Raw genomic sequence first — 18,340 nt, forward strand, 5'->3', positions numbered from 1 at the left:
AGTGTTTCCAGCAGCAGCGCAGACGTGACAGACAAGCGGTCAGGGAAGAGAAAAGGAGGCCAGTAGGCGCGCAATACATCTGCCGTTGCGATTCTCATCGCTGTCTCCAGCAGCATGTTCAGGGTGAAGCGCGATGACATCGAATTGTCTGACTGACCAATCACAGTCGAGTGCGCACTAAACGCGGGGCGTAACAACGCCGTCCTATTGGCTGAGCTCGTTTTTTCCAAAGGGGCGTATTTTTCAAGCCATCTTGACTGAATATTTAGCCTCATCCAAGGTACATTTATTAGATTTATACTGGCTTCTGCTGCCTCAAAGTCTGGACTTGAACACCGTTAAAAATGTTAAAATCACAGCAGCGTGAGTGGGTCGAGTTCGGACTCCCGACCGGACTGGACGGAGCGATATGAGGCGCTGAAGATGACGCTGTCTCTTGAAATTACCGGCCAGCTAAGCTAACGGCTACGTGGTTGCTACCGACCACTAGCTGACATATTGCTCGGGTGTTTTCCCCGCTCGGCTCGGACTGTGGAGGACGGTTTTACGAGGTAATGTATCCACACCAGTGTCGCTGTGACGCGAATAGCTATTGACTGTGTCCTTCGTAGTGCATCTTATGGTGGAGGTCTGGAGCAACAGCTTCATGCAAATCGCGCCAGTCGCAGAGTCGTGACTTCGTGTAAATGTGCGCACCTTATGCACTCGCTAAAGTGGGACTCGGTGCGTGTGATTTCGAGTCATGTCAAGATGAACTGCTGGTGAACTGGCAATTAGAGTGTTTACTCTTCTCTTGGACGCTTAAAATGGCTGACAGATGTTATACTGGAGCTGGTATTTATCGCTCCGCAACCAAACTACACACGGCAACAAGGGCGGGGAAAACAAAGGAATGGGGCGATTTGATTGGCTGTGAGAAACGTTGCTACGTTACTGACTTCAGATTGGGCCAATGAGAAACGATTGAGACGCACATGCAAGAGTCTGTCAGTTAGTCGTTATTGGTGTCTATGAATCAGGATAAGGATCATTATTATTCATACAAATCCATGATGTGATTTAAATAATAGAACATGAAGTTGGGTAGCAATAGCTTGCAAGCACAAGAGGTGCATTATCAACATCACAAAAGCCATTTAAAACATCATAATGAAGCATTTCTATGGTAATGGTAGACTGGTTTTGTTATATATTATGTAATATTTTGGTCCTGTTTCTACACACCAAGGTTTGATCCAAGCGTGGAGATATCGCAGGCACAGTTGACTTTCTGTGTGTGAGCACTAACCACCATACAACCATGCTGCCCACTGTAAAACACGTTTAAAAATTAGCTTCTTAACTCTTCTTAACTTCTCTGTCTATCAAGCATCTCCACAACAAGTTAGCCCCTTCCACTTTGACCTGTCTTGATCATTATTCCTAGTCACTCCTTTCCTCTTCAGGTCCTCCTTCATCACATCCATGAACCTCATTGGTTGTCTTCCTCTTCTTCCTTTTCCTGGGGCCTCCATTTCTTCGTCCACTATCTCACATTGAAATCTCGCCTCCATAGCTTTTGTCCCCTGCGTTTCCTTTTTATCGATCAATGCACTGACTTAAAAGCATATTTTGGTACATCAAAGGCAAATTGGGATGATGAATGTATTACTTGTGTATATAAACATTAGCTAAAATGGAATAGTGACCATTGTGGTTATTTAAGTGCATATTCCATCTATGTCTACCTTGCTGCACATTTTTCACCCCTTCAACATGGATAACATGGAGCGCTAACATGCAACTACAGCTCAAATAATTCGAGGATATTATGGATTTAAATGAGGATGTGCATGTGACGGCGAGTTTAGTACTGTGTGAAGCTTTTCAAGTGTTGTAATCGCTCTGTTCTCTGTGATCGCTAGGGAGCTGAGGCACACTCCCATGCAGGCAGGAAGGAGTTGGGAATGTGACACAGTTACTCAAGGACCAGACATGGGACGGGGCCGTGGCAGAGGGAGAGGACGGGGCAGGGGCTCCTCCGGCCAGTTCCGCCCCCCCTCTCCCTACAGGCTGCAGCTCTCCCCCTCCAGGGAGACCTTGACTTATGCCCAGGCACAAAGAATTGTGGAAGTGGACCTTGAAGGAAGGCTTCATCGAATAAACATCACAGACCACCTGCCCGTCATCACCGAGGACGAGATGATGGCTCAGGACATTGCGGAGTGCAACAGCAACAAAGAGAACAGCGTGCAAACCCAAAGTAAAAACAAGTCCTACAAAAAGCCTCCAAACAGCAAAATGAAGAAGAGTAAAAATGCGTCTCATCAGAATGGCCAGTCGGACTCGCAGCACCAGACTGGATCTGCTCACAACTTCCAGCACCAAAGCTGTCTTCCTGAAGCCACTTTCCGTTTGCTGGGATCCGTTTCGCCTTCGGAGGCGCCTCCTCTTCCGACAAAATACTATCGTTTTATTGAGAAGTCTGGTGAGGAACTGGACAAAGTGGCGGAGTACGACATGGATGAGGAAGACCTGGCCTGGCTGGAGATGGTGAACCAGAAGAGAGTCTGTGATGGACACGCTTCTGTGTCGCCGGATACTTTTGAACTGCTGATTGATCGCCTGGAACGGGAGTCGATCCTGGAGTCCCGGAGCCAGGCGCTGTCCCAAAGTGCTGTGGATGAGGATGCCTTCTGCTGCGTCTGCCTGGACGACGAATGTCTGAACAGTAACGTCATTCTGTTCTGCGACATCTGCAACCTGGCCGTGCACCAGGAGTGCTATGGTGTGCCATACGTTCCCGAGGGCCAGTGGCTGTGCCGTTGCTGCCTCCAGTCACCCTCACGCCCTGTCGACTGTGTGCTCTGCCCCAACCGAGGAGGTGCCTTCAAACAGACAAGTGACGGGCGCTGGGCTCACGTCGTCTGTGCCATCTGGATTCCAGAGGTGTGCTTTGCCAACACCGTGTTCTTGGAGCCCGTGGAGGGCGTCAAGAACATCCCCCCTGCTCGCTGGAAGCTCACCTGCTACCTGTGTAAGCAGAAAGGCCGGGGAGCATCCATTCAGTGCCACAAAGCCAACTGCTACCGGGCCTTTCACGTCACGTGCGCGCAGAAGGCTGGACTGTATATGAAGATCGACCCGATCAGGGAGACCGGTGTCAACGGTACAACCTTCTCTGTGAAGAAGACTGCTTTTTGTGAACATCACTCCCCTGTGGGATCTCGAAGGGATGGGTCCAGTGACGAGTCCGTAGAGGGCAGGTTGGTTGGTGGGAGGGGGAACCGGGGAATGAGGTCCTACACCCAAACCTCCCCGACGCCACCCAACAAGAAAGCTGCCAAAGGCCAGAAAAAGAAGTCCACAAAAGCCGGTGGCTCATCTCGTCGCTCAGCTGTGCCTGTGCTGCTGGTGCCTCAGATCCCCTCTCACAGGTTGGTCATGTGTCCTTTGAACTCAAATGCAATTTAGGGAATTGAATACGGAATATGACGGAGCTCTGCTCCAATGCCTTTCACATTTGGAGGGCAACTCCAGTGAGAAAGCTGAGCATCACTTTAAAAAGCAGAAGCACTTGAAACCTTCATTTGAACGCAGCCAACTAATGTTGAACTTCAAGATGGCGATGACGTGTAATAATAAAAGTGAATGTTGTGAATATGATGAAATGTTTCTGGTCTTTTCCCAGGCTAAACAAGATCTGCACAGGAGTGGAGGTCCAGCGGAAGAATCAGTTCATGCAGCGTCTTCACAACTACTGGCTACTGAAGCGACAGTCTCGGAATGGGATGCCGCTGATACGGCGACTGCACTCGCACATGCAGGCCCACAAAACTGCAGAGCAGGTGAGACGCACAAAGTGCCTCACTCACACGTTGCGTTTTGTAGGGCGGAGGTATTAGAGCAAAGCCACATCTGTGCGGTCGCACCAACATAGGTCTGACCAGTGTTCATAGTGTCAGCGAGACCCGTGACCCAGTTCCAAGCGTGAAATTACCTCTCAGCAGAAACTTGCTTTCAAGGCATCCGTTACTGGTGCTGAATTACGAATGCAGCTGAGGCTGAAGAAACGTGTCATTTTGCTGTTAAAAGAAGGTACAAATTAAGGATATGAGAAATTGAAAAAGTGCATATCCTCTTCGCGGCCAATGTGAAATCAGATGTGAGTAGTTGAGAGTTATTTACATCCAACATCTTTTCTCACGAGTGAAATGTCACCCTCTGGCTGATCAGTCTGGATGTGTTTACTGTCCAGAGTGAGCCAGATGAGAAGCTGTGTGCGGCCAGGGAGGAGCTGCGGTACTGGCAGAAGCTGAGGCAGGACTTGGAACGAGCCCGGCTTTTGGTTGAACTTATCCGGAAGAGGGAACGACTAAAGAGAGAACAGGTGCCGTCTTTTTTCCCGCCTCCTCTGTCCTGGAATGTGTGTTCAATGTTGTGTTCCCCGCTAGGTGAAAGCACAGCAGGCTGCTCTGGAACTGGAGCTTACCCCAGCACTGGTTCTTCTGCGATCAACACTGGACCAGCTACAAGAAAAGGATACTGCCAAGATCTTCTGTCAACCTGTCAATCTATCTGAGGTGGATGTTGTTTTTTTCTGTGTTGTAAACTGAAGTCATGGCTAAAGGCTCTCAAGTTAGGCCTGAAATATTCACAACACATCTTGTTTTCAACTAGCATGTTTGTTAGCTCAAACAAAATATGTTGGATGTTTTATGCTGTTAAACATTTGCCAAAAGATGATGTTTATTGAGGCATGTGTTATGTCAACAGTCCAGATCCAGATGTTTCGTGAAGGTAGCATGACTTGTCTGTTACTGTTCAGGTCCCAGATTACCTGGAGTTTGTGTCCCAGCCCATGGACTTCTCCACCATGCGAGCTAAGCTGGAAGGACATGCCTACTGCTCCATCTCAGACCTGGAGAAGGACTTCAACCTCATGATCTCCAACTGCCTCAAGTACAACTCCAAGGACACCCTGTTCCACCGCTCAGCCCTGCAGCTGCAGGAGGTGGGTGGAGCCATCCTCCGCCACGCCCACAGGCAGTCTCAGACCATCGGCTTGGACCCCGGCACCGGCATGCACCTGTCGGAGTCCCCAAACAAACATGGCTTCTACAACTGTTCGTGGGATGATGGTGAGTTGTGAACCAAACATCTAAAATGGAATTTCATTGTCACTCCTCTTCTCATTCCTGAGTTTTGAATTCATCTCTTTGCGCCTCCAGTCGACTCTCTTCTGGACCCCGAGAACAGACTCCACCTGACCACAGACGAGCAGCTGAAGGCTCTGCTGGACAAGATGGACGTGGTTGCATCCATGCGTCCCAGCGGCGGCCGAACCAAACGCATCCGGCTGCTGCGCAGGGAGATCAACACTCTGAGGCAGAAGCTGAACCAGCAGCAACAGCAGAACGTCCAGTCGGTCAACGGAACTGAGGAGCAGGAGGAAGGTGGTGAAGAGGAGGAGAAGACGAAGGAGGAGGAGGAGCGGGTGGTGCGGGAAGAGGTCAAGGACAAGAAAAAGGGAAAAGCAAAAGTCATGAATCTGAAGGTGCCCGACTCCACGCCAGGTGAGAGCATTCAAAGCCATTTGTGTGTGAGTTAGTGATTGTGACATTATGCTTGTGCTTCCAGATGACTCTCCCCCAGTGTTGGAACTCACCTGCCCAGTGTCCTCTCCCCTGCCTGGAGACGCCCCACTGGAACCGCCGGTGCTAGGCATCGTAACGGGCGGACGGAGGTCACCGGGGAGATCGTACAAGCGCCAGAGGTCGTCACGCAGCGGGAGCAAAAGCCAGGGAGAAGAGGAGGCTAAAGTTGGCGAGACCCCTTCCTCACAACCAGAGTCCATCCATGAGGTTACGCCCCTGGGAACACCACCAACACCACCCTTGACCGGAGTCGGCCGCCGCACCTCTGTTCTGTTCAAGAAGGCGAAGAACGGCGCTCGCATCAGCAAAGTCAAATCTCCCCCTCAGCAGAACGGAAAAGCGCCCGAAGAGAAAGCCACCGTGGTGGAGAACACCTCCGTCTGCCCGGATTCCCCGTGTGCCATGAACAATTTGCCTCCGACACCAAACGCCTCCCCCACACCTCCCTCCCCGTCCTCACACCACCTGAGGTCCCGAGGGCAGAGTTCTGAGAGCGACGCGGACAAACTCCCAACACCACCCAGAGAAACAGGTCAGAAAGAAACAGGACTTCACAAAACGAAAAACCATGAATTCACTGTGGTCATGTTTCAGACTTGACCAACGGGAAACACATGTCTCCGGGGCAAGATGAGGATGAGGACCACGATGATGACCGGAAACTAGAGTGAGTGAAGCCAAATCGGAACGTCAAGCATCTGCTGGTTCTGACTTGCCTCCATGTTCTCAGTGACAGTGTCCCGCCTCCCAAGCGGAGCCGTGGAAAACCCGCTCTGGCAAAGGTTCCTGACAGTGAGACCGAAGACGCCTCCAGCTCTGGTGAGTTCTCTCTGCCTCCATTGTGTGAGAGGCACTGGCTGGGTCAAGGGTCAGATGATTCAGTTCAGTTAAACCGTAGCTATTTTCTGTTCGTAGGAACGTCCACGCTACTTTGTTTGGACAACCAGACGGAGCTCACGCCTCTGGACCTGGTTTGGGCAAAGTGCCGAGGGTATCCGTCGTATCCAGCCATGGTGAGAGTCCGGCACTGAGTGCACCGATATATCAGATCTGCCTGGCAACTCATGACACTTGTTGTGACAGATCGTTGACCCAGAGATGCCCCAGGAAGGGCTTCTTCACAACGGCATCCCCATCCCCGTCCCTCCTGTGGAGGTGCTTAAACTGGGCCAGTGGAGACAAAGTGAAGCCGGGGGAAAGCTCTTCCTGGTTCTCTTCTTCGACACCAAAAGGACTTGGTAAGACCCGGGCACGCTGCACCGACCCCCTGCTGACTTCTGACACTGACGTCTCAATGCCACTTGCAGGCAGTGGCTCCCCAGAGACAAGCTGCTGCCCATGGGCCTGGACGACACGGTGGACAAGCTGCGGCTGATGGAGGGAAAGAAGCCCAGCGTCCGCAAGTCGGTCCACACCGCCTACGACCGAGCCATGGTGCATTTGAACCACGTCCGGCGCAATCTCAACTTCACCCCATCCAATTTTATATGACTCGACCTTTCCTCAGCCATTTGCCTGGTGACGCGAACAATCGTTGGCGCTCTTACAGCTGAGAATTTTAACTTGTTTTTAGAATTTTTTTTTTTTAATGGGAAGGAAAAGTACAATGTTTGTCGTGACATTTTACATGTCCACTGTTGCTACGTGTCGATATGAAGTTTTGATTTGAGTCCAAAGTTAGTCGCCATGTAAATATGTAATCGTTATAATGGCGTTTGTGGATTTACAAAAAAAACAAACATATTTATAGATTGTATTTGCCATTTTAATGTTACTGTGTGTGAAGTTAGAAAGTCCCGCCTAAAACTCACCTCATCTCCGGCTGCGTTTTGTGGTGCAAACAAGTCACTCCCTCAGATATTCTGTTTTATAAACAGGTCTTTTTAAACGGATGAAAGCTTTACAGTGTGTTCAGATTACTGGCTCGCCCATGCCGCCGTGCAGCTGCCGTGTTTTCTAGGTGGGACTTTGTAGAGTCTTTATTTTTCCATATTGTGAAACTGTTGAACACTAGCAGAATCCGGTGCAGCTCAGACCTTTGTATGATTCTAAGCCACTATGGTAACAACCACTCACTCACCGATAAGAGTCGCAATTCAAGCTGAGACAGCGCAAAAAGCACAAACTGTATCTTGAAATCCATCAATTTTAGTTGCCGACCACTGGAGTGGCAAGTGTGTGTGTGTGTGTGCTGGAGCGAGTGAGTTATTTACATGTATGTAAACCAACTGTAGTCTGTGTGTGTGTGTGTGTGTATAGTTCTGTAAATATGTACATTGATGTTTATATCTGCTTACATGAAGTAATTTAAGGAATGCAAAAATCAAATTTAGATTTTAATTTATAACTTGTGGCAGTTGAGAGTCATTTAAAAAAAAGTAAACAGACAGATTTACGTACGACGCTTTGTAACTGTTGCGATCTTCACCAGCGTGTGAGAAGAGGTTGCGGACAAGTGTCAGCTGGTTTACGTCCCCTGCTGGTCACAGACATGTACTGCAAGGTCTTAGGCCGAGCCGAAGACTCTCTCACGGAATAAACGCTGTTTGAAGAAGTTTGGGTTTGGATCATTCTTCAACAGAAACAGGAGAAACGGTTATTTCTACTGTGGCGGGGGAATGTCTCAGAAGGCTGTGGACAGCCAAAGGTACAGATGAAGTAAGAAACTTTTTCCCACACTTTTTAATCTCATGAGTGCTTCATTATGGGAGAATATTAAAAGGTGGGCTGGCAAGTAAATCTTCCATGGGGCCATCACACAGAACGAAAGGCGCAAGTACTAACTGAGAAAAAAAGAAAAACCATAAACGGTACTGGTATACATACTGAGCAAAGTTGTTCAAATAATATACATGGAAAATAAAAATGGCATAAGTACGCGGTGTCAGTGAGTACTCAAATGCAAGTACTCGTACACTACTTTTTGGGAAAAAAAACTGGCATCATTGCATCCCGATATAAAAGTAAAGATCTCACCCAGTCTTCTTGCGCTGTGGCATTTCAGATGTGGAAAAGTAACAAACTATTCCGTTTCTAAATACATGTTATTTTAAGATGTACACGATAAAAATGACTCCAAACATGAGCATGTAGATTTGATTTACATAATTGATTTTTTTTTCAATTTTCTTTGAAATTATTTGGACAGACAAGAAATAAGAAATAAAAGCAAAAAAAAGCGAAAAGGACAAAAGATAAAATTAGGTCCTAAAACACGGAATTTCATTTAATATAAAGGTTGATCTCATTTCAATTAAGAAGTTAAGAATACTGGAAAGAAAAACTGCTTCTTTACATTTGAAAGGGTGTCCTCACATCATGTATTATGATATATCATTTAGTGTTTGACAATATCATTTGTGTATCATTTTATAAGTGTCTTTTGTTACAGACATAATTTAAAGTTGAACTAAAAATGAATGGCAGAAAAACTAGTATTAAAATTGTCCATTGGGTGGCAGAGATATTTGTGCACATGGAGTTTCATCGTTCCAGACGGACCTCACCAGGGCCACTGAAATACAGTCACACCTCAGCTTGGTCTGCTGCAAGAGGACAAAATGAAACCATGTCTCCTTCAGCTTCACATGATCAAATAAGGAAACCTGCTTTCTGTGCAACCAGGGATTTATTTCAGATTTCTATAGACAAACTCTTGAGACAGATAAATGTACATGATGTTCCTCCAACAACACAAAAATGAGGCGACTGTGTTAAAGAGCATCTTTACAAAACCATCATATAAAAGATAGACCAGGGTGACGGCCATGATTCTGCGCTCGGTAAGTTCATCGTAACCGGTGAGTGGAAGGAAATTTAAGGGGCTTCATTGTGTGCCGTTTGTTTCACAAGGTTTTTGGGGAGTAGCCAGATCCTATTTCATGATTGAATTGAATTGATTTATCACGCCACCACCCCCCGCCGATAAAACTTTAAAAACATTTAAATACCATTTGCATCTATTTGCTACCACAGTTCAGTTTAAAAATGCACCTTTGACTTTTTGAGTCCACCTGACTGAGAACACCGATGAGATGCCATGCCTCCTCTCCATGAAGATTCCTGCTTTAAATAGTGTAAAACATAGTGTTGGACCCCCAAAAAGAATATCCTGAAACCAGTGTGGCGACTAGCGAGAGCCGTGCCGGGAGCCTTATAGCAGAGACAAGAAGCCGTTGTCTGTGGAGTCCTGCTGGTCAGACTTGCCAGTGCGGGAGCTTTTGCTGGGGTTTGGGGTGGTGGAGTACTTCGGGGGGTACCTGATGAAGAGGCGCTCCTCCTCCTTCTTGATCCAGCGCAGCAGTTTGGTGATGACCGTGATGGCGCAGGCTTTGGTCACCAGAGGGCTGAAGCAGGTGTACAGCTCGAACTTGCTCGTGACCTGCGGCAGATGGGAGGAGCCAAAGGTCATGAGGTCCGCCAGTTTGTTTACCTCAATAAGCCCGGCGAGGCTCAAGGTGCAGTTTCATGAGGGTCATAAAAACACCAACATCCTGGTGCAGCTCAACAAAGGACACGTGGAAGCAAGAGCAGTTTGTGTCGACTTCAGTGTGTCAAAAAAGACAAAGCCCCAAGACGTTTTGTCTACTTCTTGTGCGCCTCTTTCCGTTTTCTGTGCACAGAAGTCTCAGTTTCTTGTCCTCAGTTATTCACTGGGATGTCGAAGTGAGACAGAATAAAAGTGAACATATGAAATGTCTGAAACTATCCATGTTTCATCAGAAGTTGGACTCTTGTGACTGCTGGAGGAGCTGCATCTGTGGCAGGTCATGGGAGTATAAGGAGCGCTGTTTTTAAAACCTCAGTACCACAATGTGAAATACAAGTGCTGCACTTGAGTTCAAGGAATATAAAAAGGAGAAATCTAAAACCTCAGCTCTACTGTCTGCAGCTTTTCATCTGGCTTTACTGAGAGACAGTGAGACAACCAGCGTTGTGGAATGCAATATAGCATTGAATACACAGTTTTTAGGAGCAGTTAGTGGCTGACCTTTATCTAAAATGAATTTAGTTGGAGAATTAACTGGAAGTTGGGGCTTTACCTTCTGCGTGTGTGTTATTATAAACTGTGCGGTAACATTTTTCGGCTATTTTCCATCAAGGGTTGCCACAGGAAGTCAACAACCTCCTCCTCAACTGACCTTGACCATCCTCCCTCGTCCCACCTCTCCTCCAAACATAAGTAAGTGCCACTTCAAGTTGACTTTTTGGGGTGAATTTATTTTCCAAAATCAGTTAGGAAAATAAATTCACCATTCAAAGTCTTGGCTCACGACTTTGAACGGAACATAGCCAAGAAGTAACAAGGAGGTAGAGGAGGGGATGTTATATATATATATATATATATATATATATGTATATATATATATAAACATAAAGCAAAGAGCCAACAATAACCAGCATCTGCTGTCATCTACATGAACATGGTGTTTATTAAGCTGTTACTGCTCTAGACAGAAGACACTTGCTACACGAGAGCAGCGCCCGCGCCCCGGGTACACACCCACGCCAGCAGCGTTTCTCTCTCGGCGACGTGATAGATGAGCTTGAGGGGCCGCGACGAACTGTGGATGCGACTGTGCATGTAGCGGTACAGATCCAGGAGCCTCATCTTCTCCTCCTCGCTGCTGTACGGCGCCTCCATTTCTGGGCTGGACACAGGACCAGAGGAGTATTCAGAGCAGACATTCAAACGCTGCAAATAACAGTGACTCAAGTCTTCACCATGGACCTGACTCTCTAATAGGCAGAGCGTGCTGAAACGCTAACTCAGGCCAATCAGCAGGCGCGGCTTCAGCCTCACCACTGGGCCCGTTTTAGCTCACTGAATTACTATGAATAAAGCAGATCATTGGAAACACCAGGCGTTAGAGCTTCCAAAAATATGAGCTTTTTTTTCAGAAAACCTTAGCCATCACCAGTGAATCACTGCTGTGCCCTTACTTAAATATCACTATGCAAAGTCATGGCCAGTCCATTTAGAGGAAAACCATTGCTATTCATGATATATCACTTCAGTGAGTGACCCAGGCTGCCTCAGAAGGACAAGGCCAAAACCTGAACTTGCACATGAAATCAAATTAACACCTACACCAGCAGTGAGAGACTCATATTTGAGCCACATTAGAGCGGAAAGACGTCTGTTGTGCATCAGTTGATATTTACATTTTTGATACCGGCTCTGAATGTAGCAGGTATGACAAGCAAAACGGTCCACTTTTGGCTTTTGAATTTCTGTGATGCTACATTTTTGAAGCGCTTTCAAAAAGAGTGTCACCGAAGAGATTCTCTGCCCCATCAATGGAGTCAGTGTACAGTGAACCTTGTGCAGCTCTTGTCACAAATACAACTGGAACACAGGCGATAGATCTGTGACTTTCACTGCTTCTTAAACGAAAAGTGTGAACTCGAAACATGCTTTTTCATTTTCTTGAAGTGTGAATGAAAAAATACACACATGAATAAAATTAAAGGAGAAAAAAAAAATCATAGAAAAAGTAACACTGTGTTGGGTAAATCTGACATTTCCGTCTAATATTTAACACTACACTAGGAAGCAGCCTTGTATTATCACTCTGTACTATCCGCGACAGATGAGGAGGAAAGGTCACACACGAACCTGGTGAACTGGGTGAGCTGGCGGTAGTTGTCTGGCACGTCGAAGGGCTTGTACATGAAGTGTCTGAGGTCGGAGACCCCCACCTGGCTCACGCTGTATGACTGAGCCTTAGCGATGAGGCTCAGTGAGTTCTGCGCCACCATGGCCTCCTCGATCTTCCTCTTGCACTCGGCGACGGCATAAAAGGCCTCCTTGTCGGTGGAGAGCAGCAGCAAGCACACGGTGCAGGCCGGGGGGTCCAGGTAGGAGATGTATGCATAAAAGTAACAGTCAGGGTTGAAGAGCGGGAGGCATATGGGAGTCCAGATCTCTCCAGCCTGGAAGGCAGAGGAGGCTCCGATGAGGTTGAGCAGGAGGTGAACGTCCGCAGGTTCGAGTCTGTTGTCCTCGATGACAGTTTTTTCCTGAACGATGGTGAGCAGCTGGTTCTTGGCGATGAGGATGGAGAAGACCAAGTTGGTGGTGATGGACTTTTGCAGGATCTGGCTGAGAGAGTCCCTGAGAGAAGAGGCCAGGGGCAGACAGTGCACCGCTGACAACAAGAAGCTGGGGTCTGAATCCACCAGGTTGAGAAGACCGTCCAGGATCTTCTCGGAGCCGGCCAGCAGCCTCCTGAGGTCGTAGTTCTTCTTGTGCTCGAAGATGCGGGAGATGCTGGCCTGGGTCAGCATGCTGATGATCTGGTAGTAGACATACAGCAGCTCGTCTCGCAGCTGCTGCTCCGACTGCCGACTGCTGGACACGCACACCAGCACCAGGGGCCCTTTCTGCAGGAAGACCACCGTGTGCTCTTCTGGAGAGCCCGAGGTAAGATAAAGTATTTAAATATTAAAGCCTCATAGCGTGAGAACCAAGCGTGAGGCTGGCAGAGTGCATAAGCCAAGACATATAACTCGCACTGTTGCAGCACATTATGGGACTTGTAGTCTTTATGCATGTGTGTATATGTGTGTATATGTGTGTGTGTGGGGGGGTCCTCACAAGGACCTTATGGGTACCTTGGGTTCAGAGTCAGAGTGGTTAAGGTGAGCCATGTGTTTTGGATGGTTAGGTTTAGGGTGAGAGTCTGGGGAAAGGGTAGTGTGTGTGTGTGTGTGTGTGTGTGTGTGTGTGTGTGTGTGTGTGTGTGTGTGTGTGTGTGTGTGTGTCTGTGAGTGAGTGAGCGAGCGAGTATAACTCACCTGAATAGACTGACCGGATGACGTTGTCTCCACTCTGGACGAACGACACCAGCGCCATCATGACTCCCATGGTCGACGACAGAGCCTCTTCACTGCCATACCGAGAATAAATCGGCTTCCCTGCTTCACTGAGCACAAAAACATGCTTCCTGTGCTGCCGCCAGCTGTCAGCAGTCACATCCTCCTCGCGATGAGACAAGTGTGGCGGAGATCCTTGTGTGCCGGCCTCCAGCAGAGGGGACGACCTCCCCTTCTCGCCTAAACCCTGCTCCTCAAGCTTGGCCTTAGCCAACATAGCCACCACAAAGTCTGCAGAATCACTCTTGTCGTCATCTGCAGACGCATCCGTCCCTACATCAGCTGCTTGGGCGGACAACTCGCAGTCGTGCTCAGGCGCTCTGAGGTTTGCCTGCGATCCTGCATCCAGGACCGACTCATCCGTGCTCAAGTCTGACTGGGCAGAATCGGCGAGTTCTTTATTTTTCACTGAGTCACTGTCGTGCCCATCCACCGGATCAGGAAACATGTGATTCCCCAACAACGACAGGGAAGTTGCCAAGACGTCCACTGAAATGATCAAAGAAATACAATTTCATTCATTTCAAGTTCTTTTGGGTGCCACCTAAAACGTCACATTTTCTCAATGGAAATATTCAGACAAGTAGGTGGGAAAAGCACAAACCAAACTGGCTGGAAACCAAACTATCAAGCGCAGCATTATGGTCAACACAGGCTTGTGAATGTGTCACATGACCTTATCTCAGCTGACCTTTATGACATTCATCACCAGCAGCAAAGTCTCAGTCAAGAACGGATAAATCACACGGCCCTCATGGATGCTGCCGAACACTTCACATAATCTGACTAATTTTGCGACACAACTTAAAAGAAAGTGGCAGTGAGCACTGCACATTGTCATAAGCAATAAGCTGTTTACCAGGTGGATCCAGTGTCTTCACTCCCTGCTCCTCGCCCTCTTGCCGACCGTCCTGCTCCATGATAGCATCCCAGTCACTAAAGCATTGAAAAAAACACAAAGACTGTGTTTCATGAAGACAACTGAGACCTGCTTTTTTCTGCGTTCCTGTTCCATTTTAAAGGAATGAAACAAAAGTAGAGAGCAGTTCAATGTTCTAATCTGCTCCCATGCTTTTAACTAAGACTTCTATGAGTGTATACAGCTTGAAATGACCAGTGTTGACAGGTTGACTTCAAACCCCCTGTCAAGGTGCTCAGGAACTTCTACATCTGCACGATTGAAAGCGTCATGATTGGGAGCATCACCACCTGGATGGGTAGCTGCACTAAACAGGACTTATTGGCTCTGAAGAGAGTAGTCCGCTCGGCTGAGAGGACTATAAGAACAGCACTTCCACACCTGCAGCACACCTACACCAAACGATGCAGGTCGAGAGCTCAGAGAATCTTCGCTCAGCCCCACCACCCTGGACATTCTCTCTTCTCCCTGTTACCATCAGGACGCCGGTTCCACCTCCTGAGGACCAACACTGAGAGGATGAGAAGAAGCTTCTTCCCTCAGGCCATCCGGCTACTCAACGAAACCTGGTGTCATACTGTCACTTTACATATTTTTATTTATGCACTTATGACTTTATTTTCACTTTGCACTGTTGCTTCATACTGCTGTTTCTAGAACTCACTATCCTTATCATAGTATGCATCCTGTGTGCACCCTTCTTTTTCTTATTGGATGCAGGGACACAAAGAATGTCACCATGCGTTGTACCGCGTATAACTGTATGTGTGACAAATAAACCTCTTGAATCTTTGAATGGAGGTTTAAATCTCGACCGCCGACACTGTTGCCCACCACAAAGCTGTGTGACCCAGACTCTTAAGCCCCGGCATCTTGTATGAATAGCAGCACTTATCGACGATCTGCGGTCTGGTCACATGATGACAGGAATCTGAGAGTGAACAGACTTTCTGCGGAAAAGTTAATAATAAACAGATGTATCTATAGCCGGGGGGAGGCTACAGACATAGCACTTACTCGCTGTTTATTCCAAATACCCGGCTCATATACTGACATGCTTCCTGACTTCAAGGCGCAATGTCAAAACTTGTTGGATGAATCTATTGACAGTGAGTTTGTCAGTGCTGCTCCACTCCGCACCAGCGAGGGAGACGCAGTTAGCACAGTCCGGCTAGCGACAGGAGCAGATGAAGTCCACCTCCGAGGATTAACAGCGGCTCGACGACGGTTACGCAACAATGGAGGCTGTAAAACAAAGAGCTTACCGTCAAGATGTTTGCGTCAGATTCGGATACATGAAGACGGAGACGGCGCAGCTGCGAAGAGTCGCTCCAGAATGAGCCGAAAACACTATTTTGTCCGACCGCCCGACACATCCGGAATCTCTGATGACAGGCTACAGCGACCAATTAGGAGGCTCGCAGGCTGCGAATGGTTCCGCCCCCCCGGTGACGTTTCCGGCATTCCGCAGTACGACACACAAGTGTTCCCGGCTGCACCGGCTTTCACGTTATATAAACGTATGATGCTCCTCGTATCACCCACAGTTCAACTTTTACTTCGGATAATCTGATTCGATGGATGATGTCTACGATAAAGAGGTTAAAAACCAGAAAGCATTCCTGCTCCTCGACGTGTGTAGCTAGCAATTGCTGCATTGTTCACTGTGAAAATGAATAGCGTAATGTAATCTGCAAGTGAAAACACTTTTAAAATTAAAACACAGTCACAACATCAGTCGCCTAAAATAACACACTTCAGAGTTAAGTACAGAAGTTCTAGACAACGTGTTATTTTTAAAATAATAATAATAATAATAATAATAATAATAATAATAATTCGAAAGCGTTTCTGGATTTTTAAAATTTACAGCGAAAAAAACAACCAAGTACGTCACGTCGTATTCTGCATCTTCGTCACGTACGTAGCTGTCACTGAACAGAGATGGCGAGCCCCAAGTGATTTCGCGTCCCGCTGTTGTTTTGAATAAATGAAGCCGCTGTCTGCGTGGACAACCGTATACGATGGAGGAGCCTTGGAATTTCGAGTTCGTGTCTCGCATCGCTGACTGTTGCTTGTCCTTCCTTTCCGAATTCGTGAACGACTGGCTCGCTAACGACATGCGAGTTTCCATCTTCAAAATCCTGTTAAGTTGGCTCATATTAAGCCTCATCGCCATTCACTTCGCATGGAAAGTCTACGGGAATACAGTGAACGACATGTATTACCGACAAGGTAAGTAGTTGAGTTGCGCATACTGTGCATTCCGGTGGCTAAATCCAAGGTTAGCCTCATTATAGCTAACGGCTAACGTGTGTTTTGTGCCCAGGTTCGGGTCAGAATGGTGGAACCCCCGAAAGTACAGCTGACCTGAGAGGATGGTAGGTGTCTGAATGCTTGAGACAATGTGTTCCATATTTAGTAGTTTGTCTGTGTAAAACGAGTAGGCTGACACGTATACAGTCGTGGCCAAAAGTTTTGAGAAAGACACAAATATTACATTTTCACAAAGTCTGTTCAAAGTCCTTTGGGGTTTTTAGGTGTTTGCCAGATGTTTCTATGGTACAATGACATACAATTAGAAGCATTTCACAAGTATCAAAAGCTTTTATTGAGAATCACACGCAATGGGTCAATATTTGCAGTCTGTCCCTGGTGTTTTTGCTGGAGAGAAGTGGCTTCTTTGCTGCCCTCCTTGACACCAGGCCTTCCTCCAAAAGACATGGCCTTAGTGTGCGTGCAGATGCACTCGCACCTGCCTGCTGCCATTTCTGAGCAAGCTCTGACTTGGTGGTGGCCCGATCCCGTAGATGAAACAACTTCAGGAGGCGGTCCTGCCGCTTGCTGGACTTTCTTGGGCACCCTGGAGAATGTTTGGCATCAATTGAACCTCTCTTCTTGAAGTTCTTGATAATCCTATAGACGGTTCACTGAGGTGCAATCTTACTCGCTGCAGTAAACTTCCGTGTTAGGCCCTTTTTGTGCAATGCAGTGATGGCTTGCATGTTTTTCCTTGCTGGTTACCATGACTAACAGAAGAGGAACAATGGCACCACCTTCCAGTTCCAGGTGTCCAGTCACTCAATCATGAGAGATTGATCTCCAGCCTTGTCCTCATCAACACCCATACCTGTGTTAATGCGTGTGACACCTGTGTGTCATTGACATTATGTTAGCTGGTCATTTTGTGGCGGGGCTGAAATGCAGTGGAAATGTGGTTTTAGTGATGACGTTCATCTTCAAGGCAAATAGGGACTATGCAAATAATTGCAGTTGAGTGGGTCACTCCTCATAACATTCTGCAGTACATACAAATTTCCATTATAAAAACTGAAACTGCAGACTTTGTAAAAAATAATAGTTGTGTCATTCTCAAAACTTTTGGCCATGACTGCAGTAAAGAGATGGTTGCGATAGTTAAGTTCGAAATGAAAACGTGCAGCATTTGGCGTGTAGTGTTCAAAACCCCTAAAGTAATATTGTGCTGTTATTGATGTCCTGTAGGGAAAGAGCCACAGGTGATACCCCCAAACCTCACAGAGACTAAAAGGATCTTGGAAGCTACATTGCTTCTGGGAGTATCTCATGAATAAACATTGTAAAGTTATGTATTTAATAACAAAGTTGACGTTGAGGCTGGATGAGAAACGCGCCTGGACTTGAGGAACCTGCTGGATATTTCCATTCTCCTTGACACACCCCCTAATCAGCCTCCGTTCTGGATCTTTCACACGATGGCCTCATTAATGGGAACCGGCCCGGATGCTTGAGCAAGCTGTTAAGCACTGATGGTTTTGTAATTCAGTACTTTATATTCTTTGCTTTGGACATGAATAAAGGTTGCATCATGTTTGATTCCTGTCTTCACGTATGTTTAGGGTCATTGCCATCATACAGAATAATGAAA

General features: G+C 47.3%; 3 protein-coding genes across 3 annotated transcripts; 2 read left to right on the plus strand and 1 right to left on the minus strand.

The window, feature by feature from the left end:
* The first annotated feature begins 239 nt into the window (after positions 1-239).
* On the plus strand, positions 240-8,196 carry brpf3a (bromodomain and PHD finger containing, 3a). The gene is made up of 13 exons (XM_053868514.1): positions 240-551; positions 1,905-3,416; positions 3,671-3,827; positions 4,238-4,369; positions 4,434-4,562; positions 4,808-5,120; positions 5,211-5,555; positions 5,620-6,168; positions 6,231-6,303; positions 6,367-6,455; positions 6,552-6,649; positions 6,720-6,874; positions 6,944-8,196. The coding sequence occupies exons 2-13, from the start codon at positions 1,924-1,926 to the stop codon at positions 7,125-7,127; spliced, it is 3,717 nt and encodes a 1,238-aa protein (XP_053724489.1). The 5' UTR covers positions 240-551; positions 1,905-1,923; the 3' UTR covers positions 7,128-8,196.
* Positions 6,872-15,810, minus strand: mon1bb (MON1 secretory trafficking family member Bb). The gene is made up of 6 exons (XM_053868517.1): positions 15,699-15,810; positions 14,374-14,450; positions 13,437-14,003; positions 12,256-13,048; positions 11,140-11,287; positions 6,872-10,017 (listed from the first exon to the last, which is right to left on the minus strand). The coding sequence occupies exons 2-6, from the start codon at positions 14,432-14,434 to the stop codon at positions 9,790-9,792; spliced, it is 1,797 nt and encodes a 598-aa protein (XP_053724492.1). The 5' UTR covers positions 14,435-14,450; positions 15,699-15,810; the 3' UTR covers positions 6,872-9,789.
* A 407-nt stretch (positions 15,811-16,217) lies between these two features.
* Positions 16,218-18,271, plus strand: tcta (T cell leukemia translocation altered). The gene is made up of 3 exons (XM_053868521.1): positions 16,218-16,668; positions 16,763-16,814; positions 17,938-18,271. Exons 1-3 carry the CDS (start codon positions 16,458-16,460, stop codon positions 17,978-17,980), a joined length of 306 nt encoding a protein of 101 aa, XP_053724496.1. The 5' UTR covers positions 16,218-16,457; the 3' UTR covers positions 17,981-18,271.
* Positions 18,272-18,340: the final 69 nt, after the last annotated feature.

This window comes from Synchiropus splendidus, chromosome 6 (genome assembly GCF_027744825.2).
Source record: "Synchiropus splendidus isolate RoL2022-P1 chromosome 6, RoL_Sspl_1.0, whole genome shotgun sequence".
Taxonomy (NCBI): domain Eukaryota; kingdom Metazoa; phylum Chordata; class Actinopteri; order Syngnathiformes; family Callionymidae; genus Synchiropus; species Synchiropus splendidus.

Excerpts from the sequence above, each read along its gene's own strand:
- brpf3a (XM_053868514.1), top strand. The coding sequence starts at position 1,924 with ATGCAGGCAGGAAGGAGTTGGGAATGTGACACAGTTACTCAAGGACCA. Across the intron at positions 3,828-4,237 it reads CCCACAAAACTGCAGAGCAG|AGTGAGCCAGATGAGAAGCT; the intron begins GTGAGACGCACA and ends TTTACTGTCCAG. Across the intron at positions 4,370-4,433 it reads AACGACTAAAGAGAGAACAG|GTGAAAGCACAGCAGGCTGC; the intron begins GTGCCGTCTTTT and ends GTTCCCCGCTAG.
- mon1bb (XM_053868517.1), bottom strand. The coding sequence starts at position 14,434 with ATGGAGCAGGACGGTCGGCAAGAGGGCGAGGAGCAGGGAGTGAAGACA. Across the intron at positions 14,004-14,373 it reads GAAGACACTGGATCCACCTG|TGGACGTCTTGGCAACTTCC; the intron begins GTAAACAGCTTA and ends TGATCATTTCAG. Across the intron at positions 11,288-12,255 it reads CAGCTCACCCAGTTCACCAG|CCCAGAAATGGAGGCGCCGT; the intron begins GTTCGTGTGTGA and ends TCCTGTGTCCAG.
- tcta (XM_053868521.1), top strand. The coding sequence starts at position 16,458 with ATGGAGGAGCCTTGGAATTTCGAGTTCGTGTCTCGCATCGCTGACTGT. Across the intron at positions 16,669-16,762 it reads CGACATGTATTACCGACAAG|GTTCGGGTCAGAATGGTGGA; the intron begins GTAAGTAGTTGA and ends TTTTGTGCCCAG. Across the intron at positions 16,815-17,937 it reads ACAGCTGACCTGAGAGGATG|GGAAAGAGCCACAGGTGATA; the intron begins GTAGGTGTCTGA and ends GATGTCCTGTAG.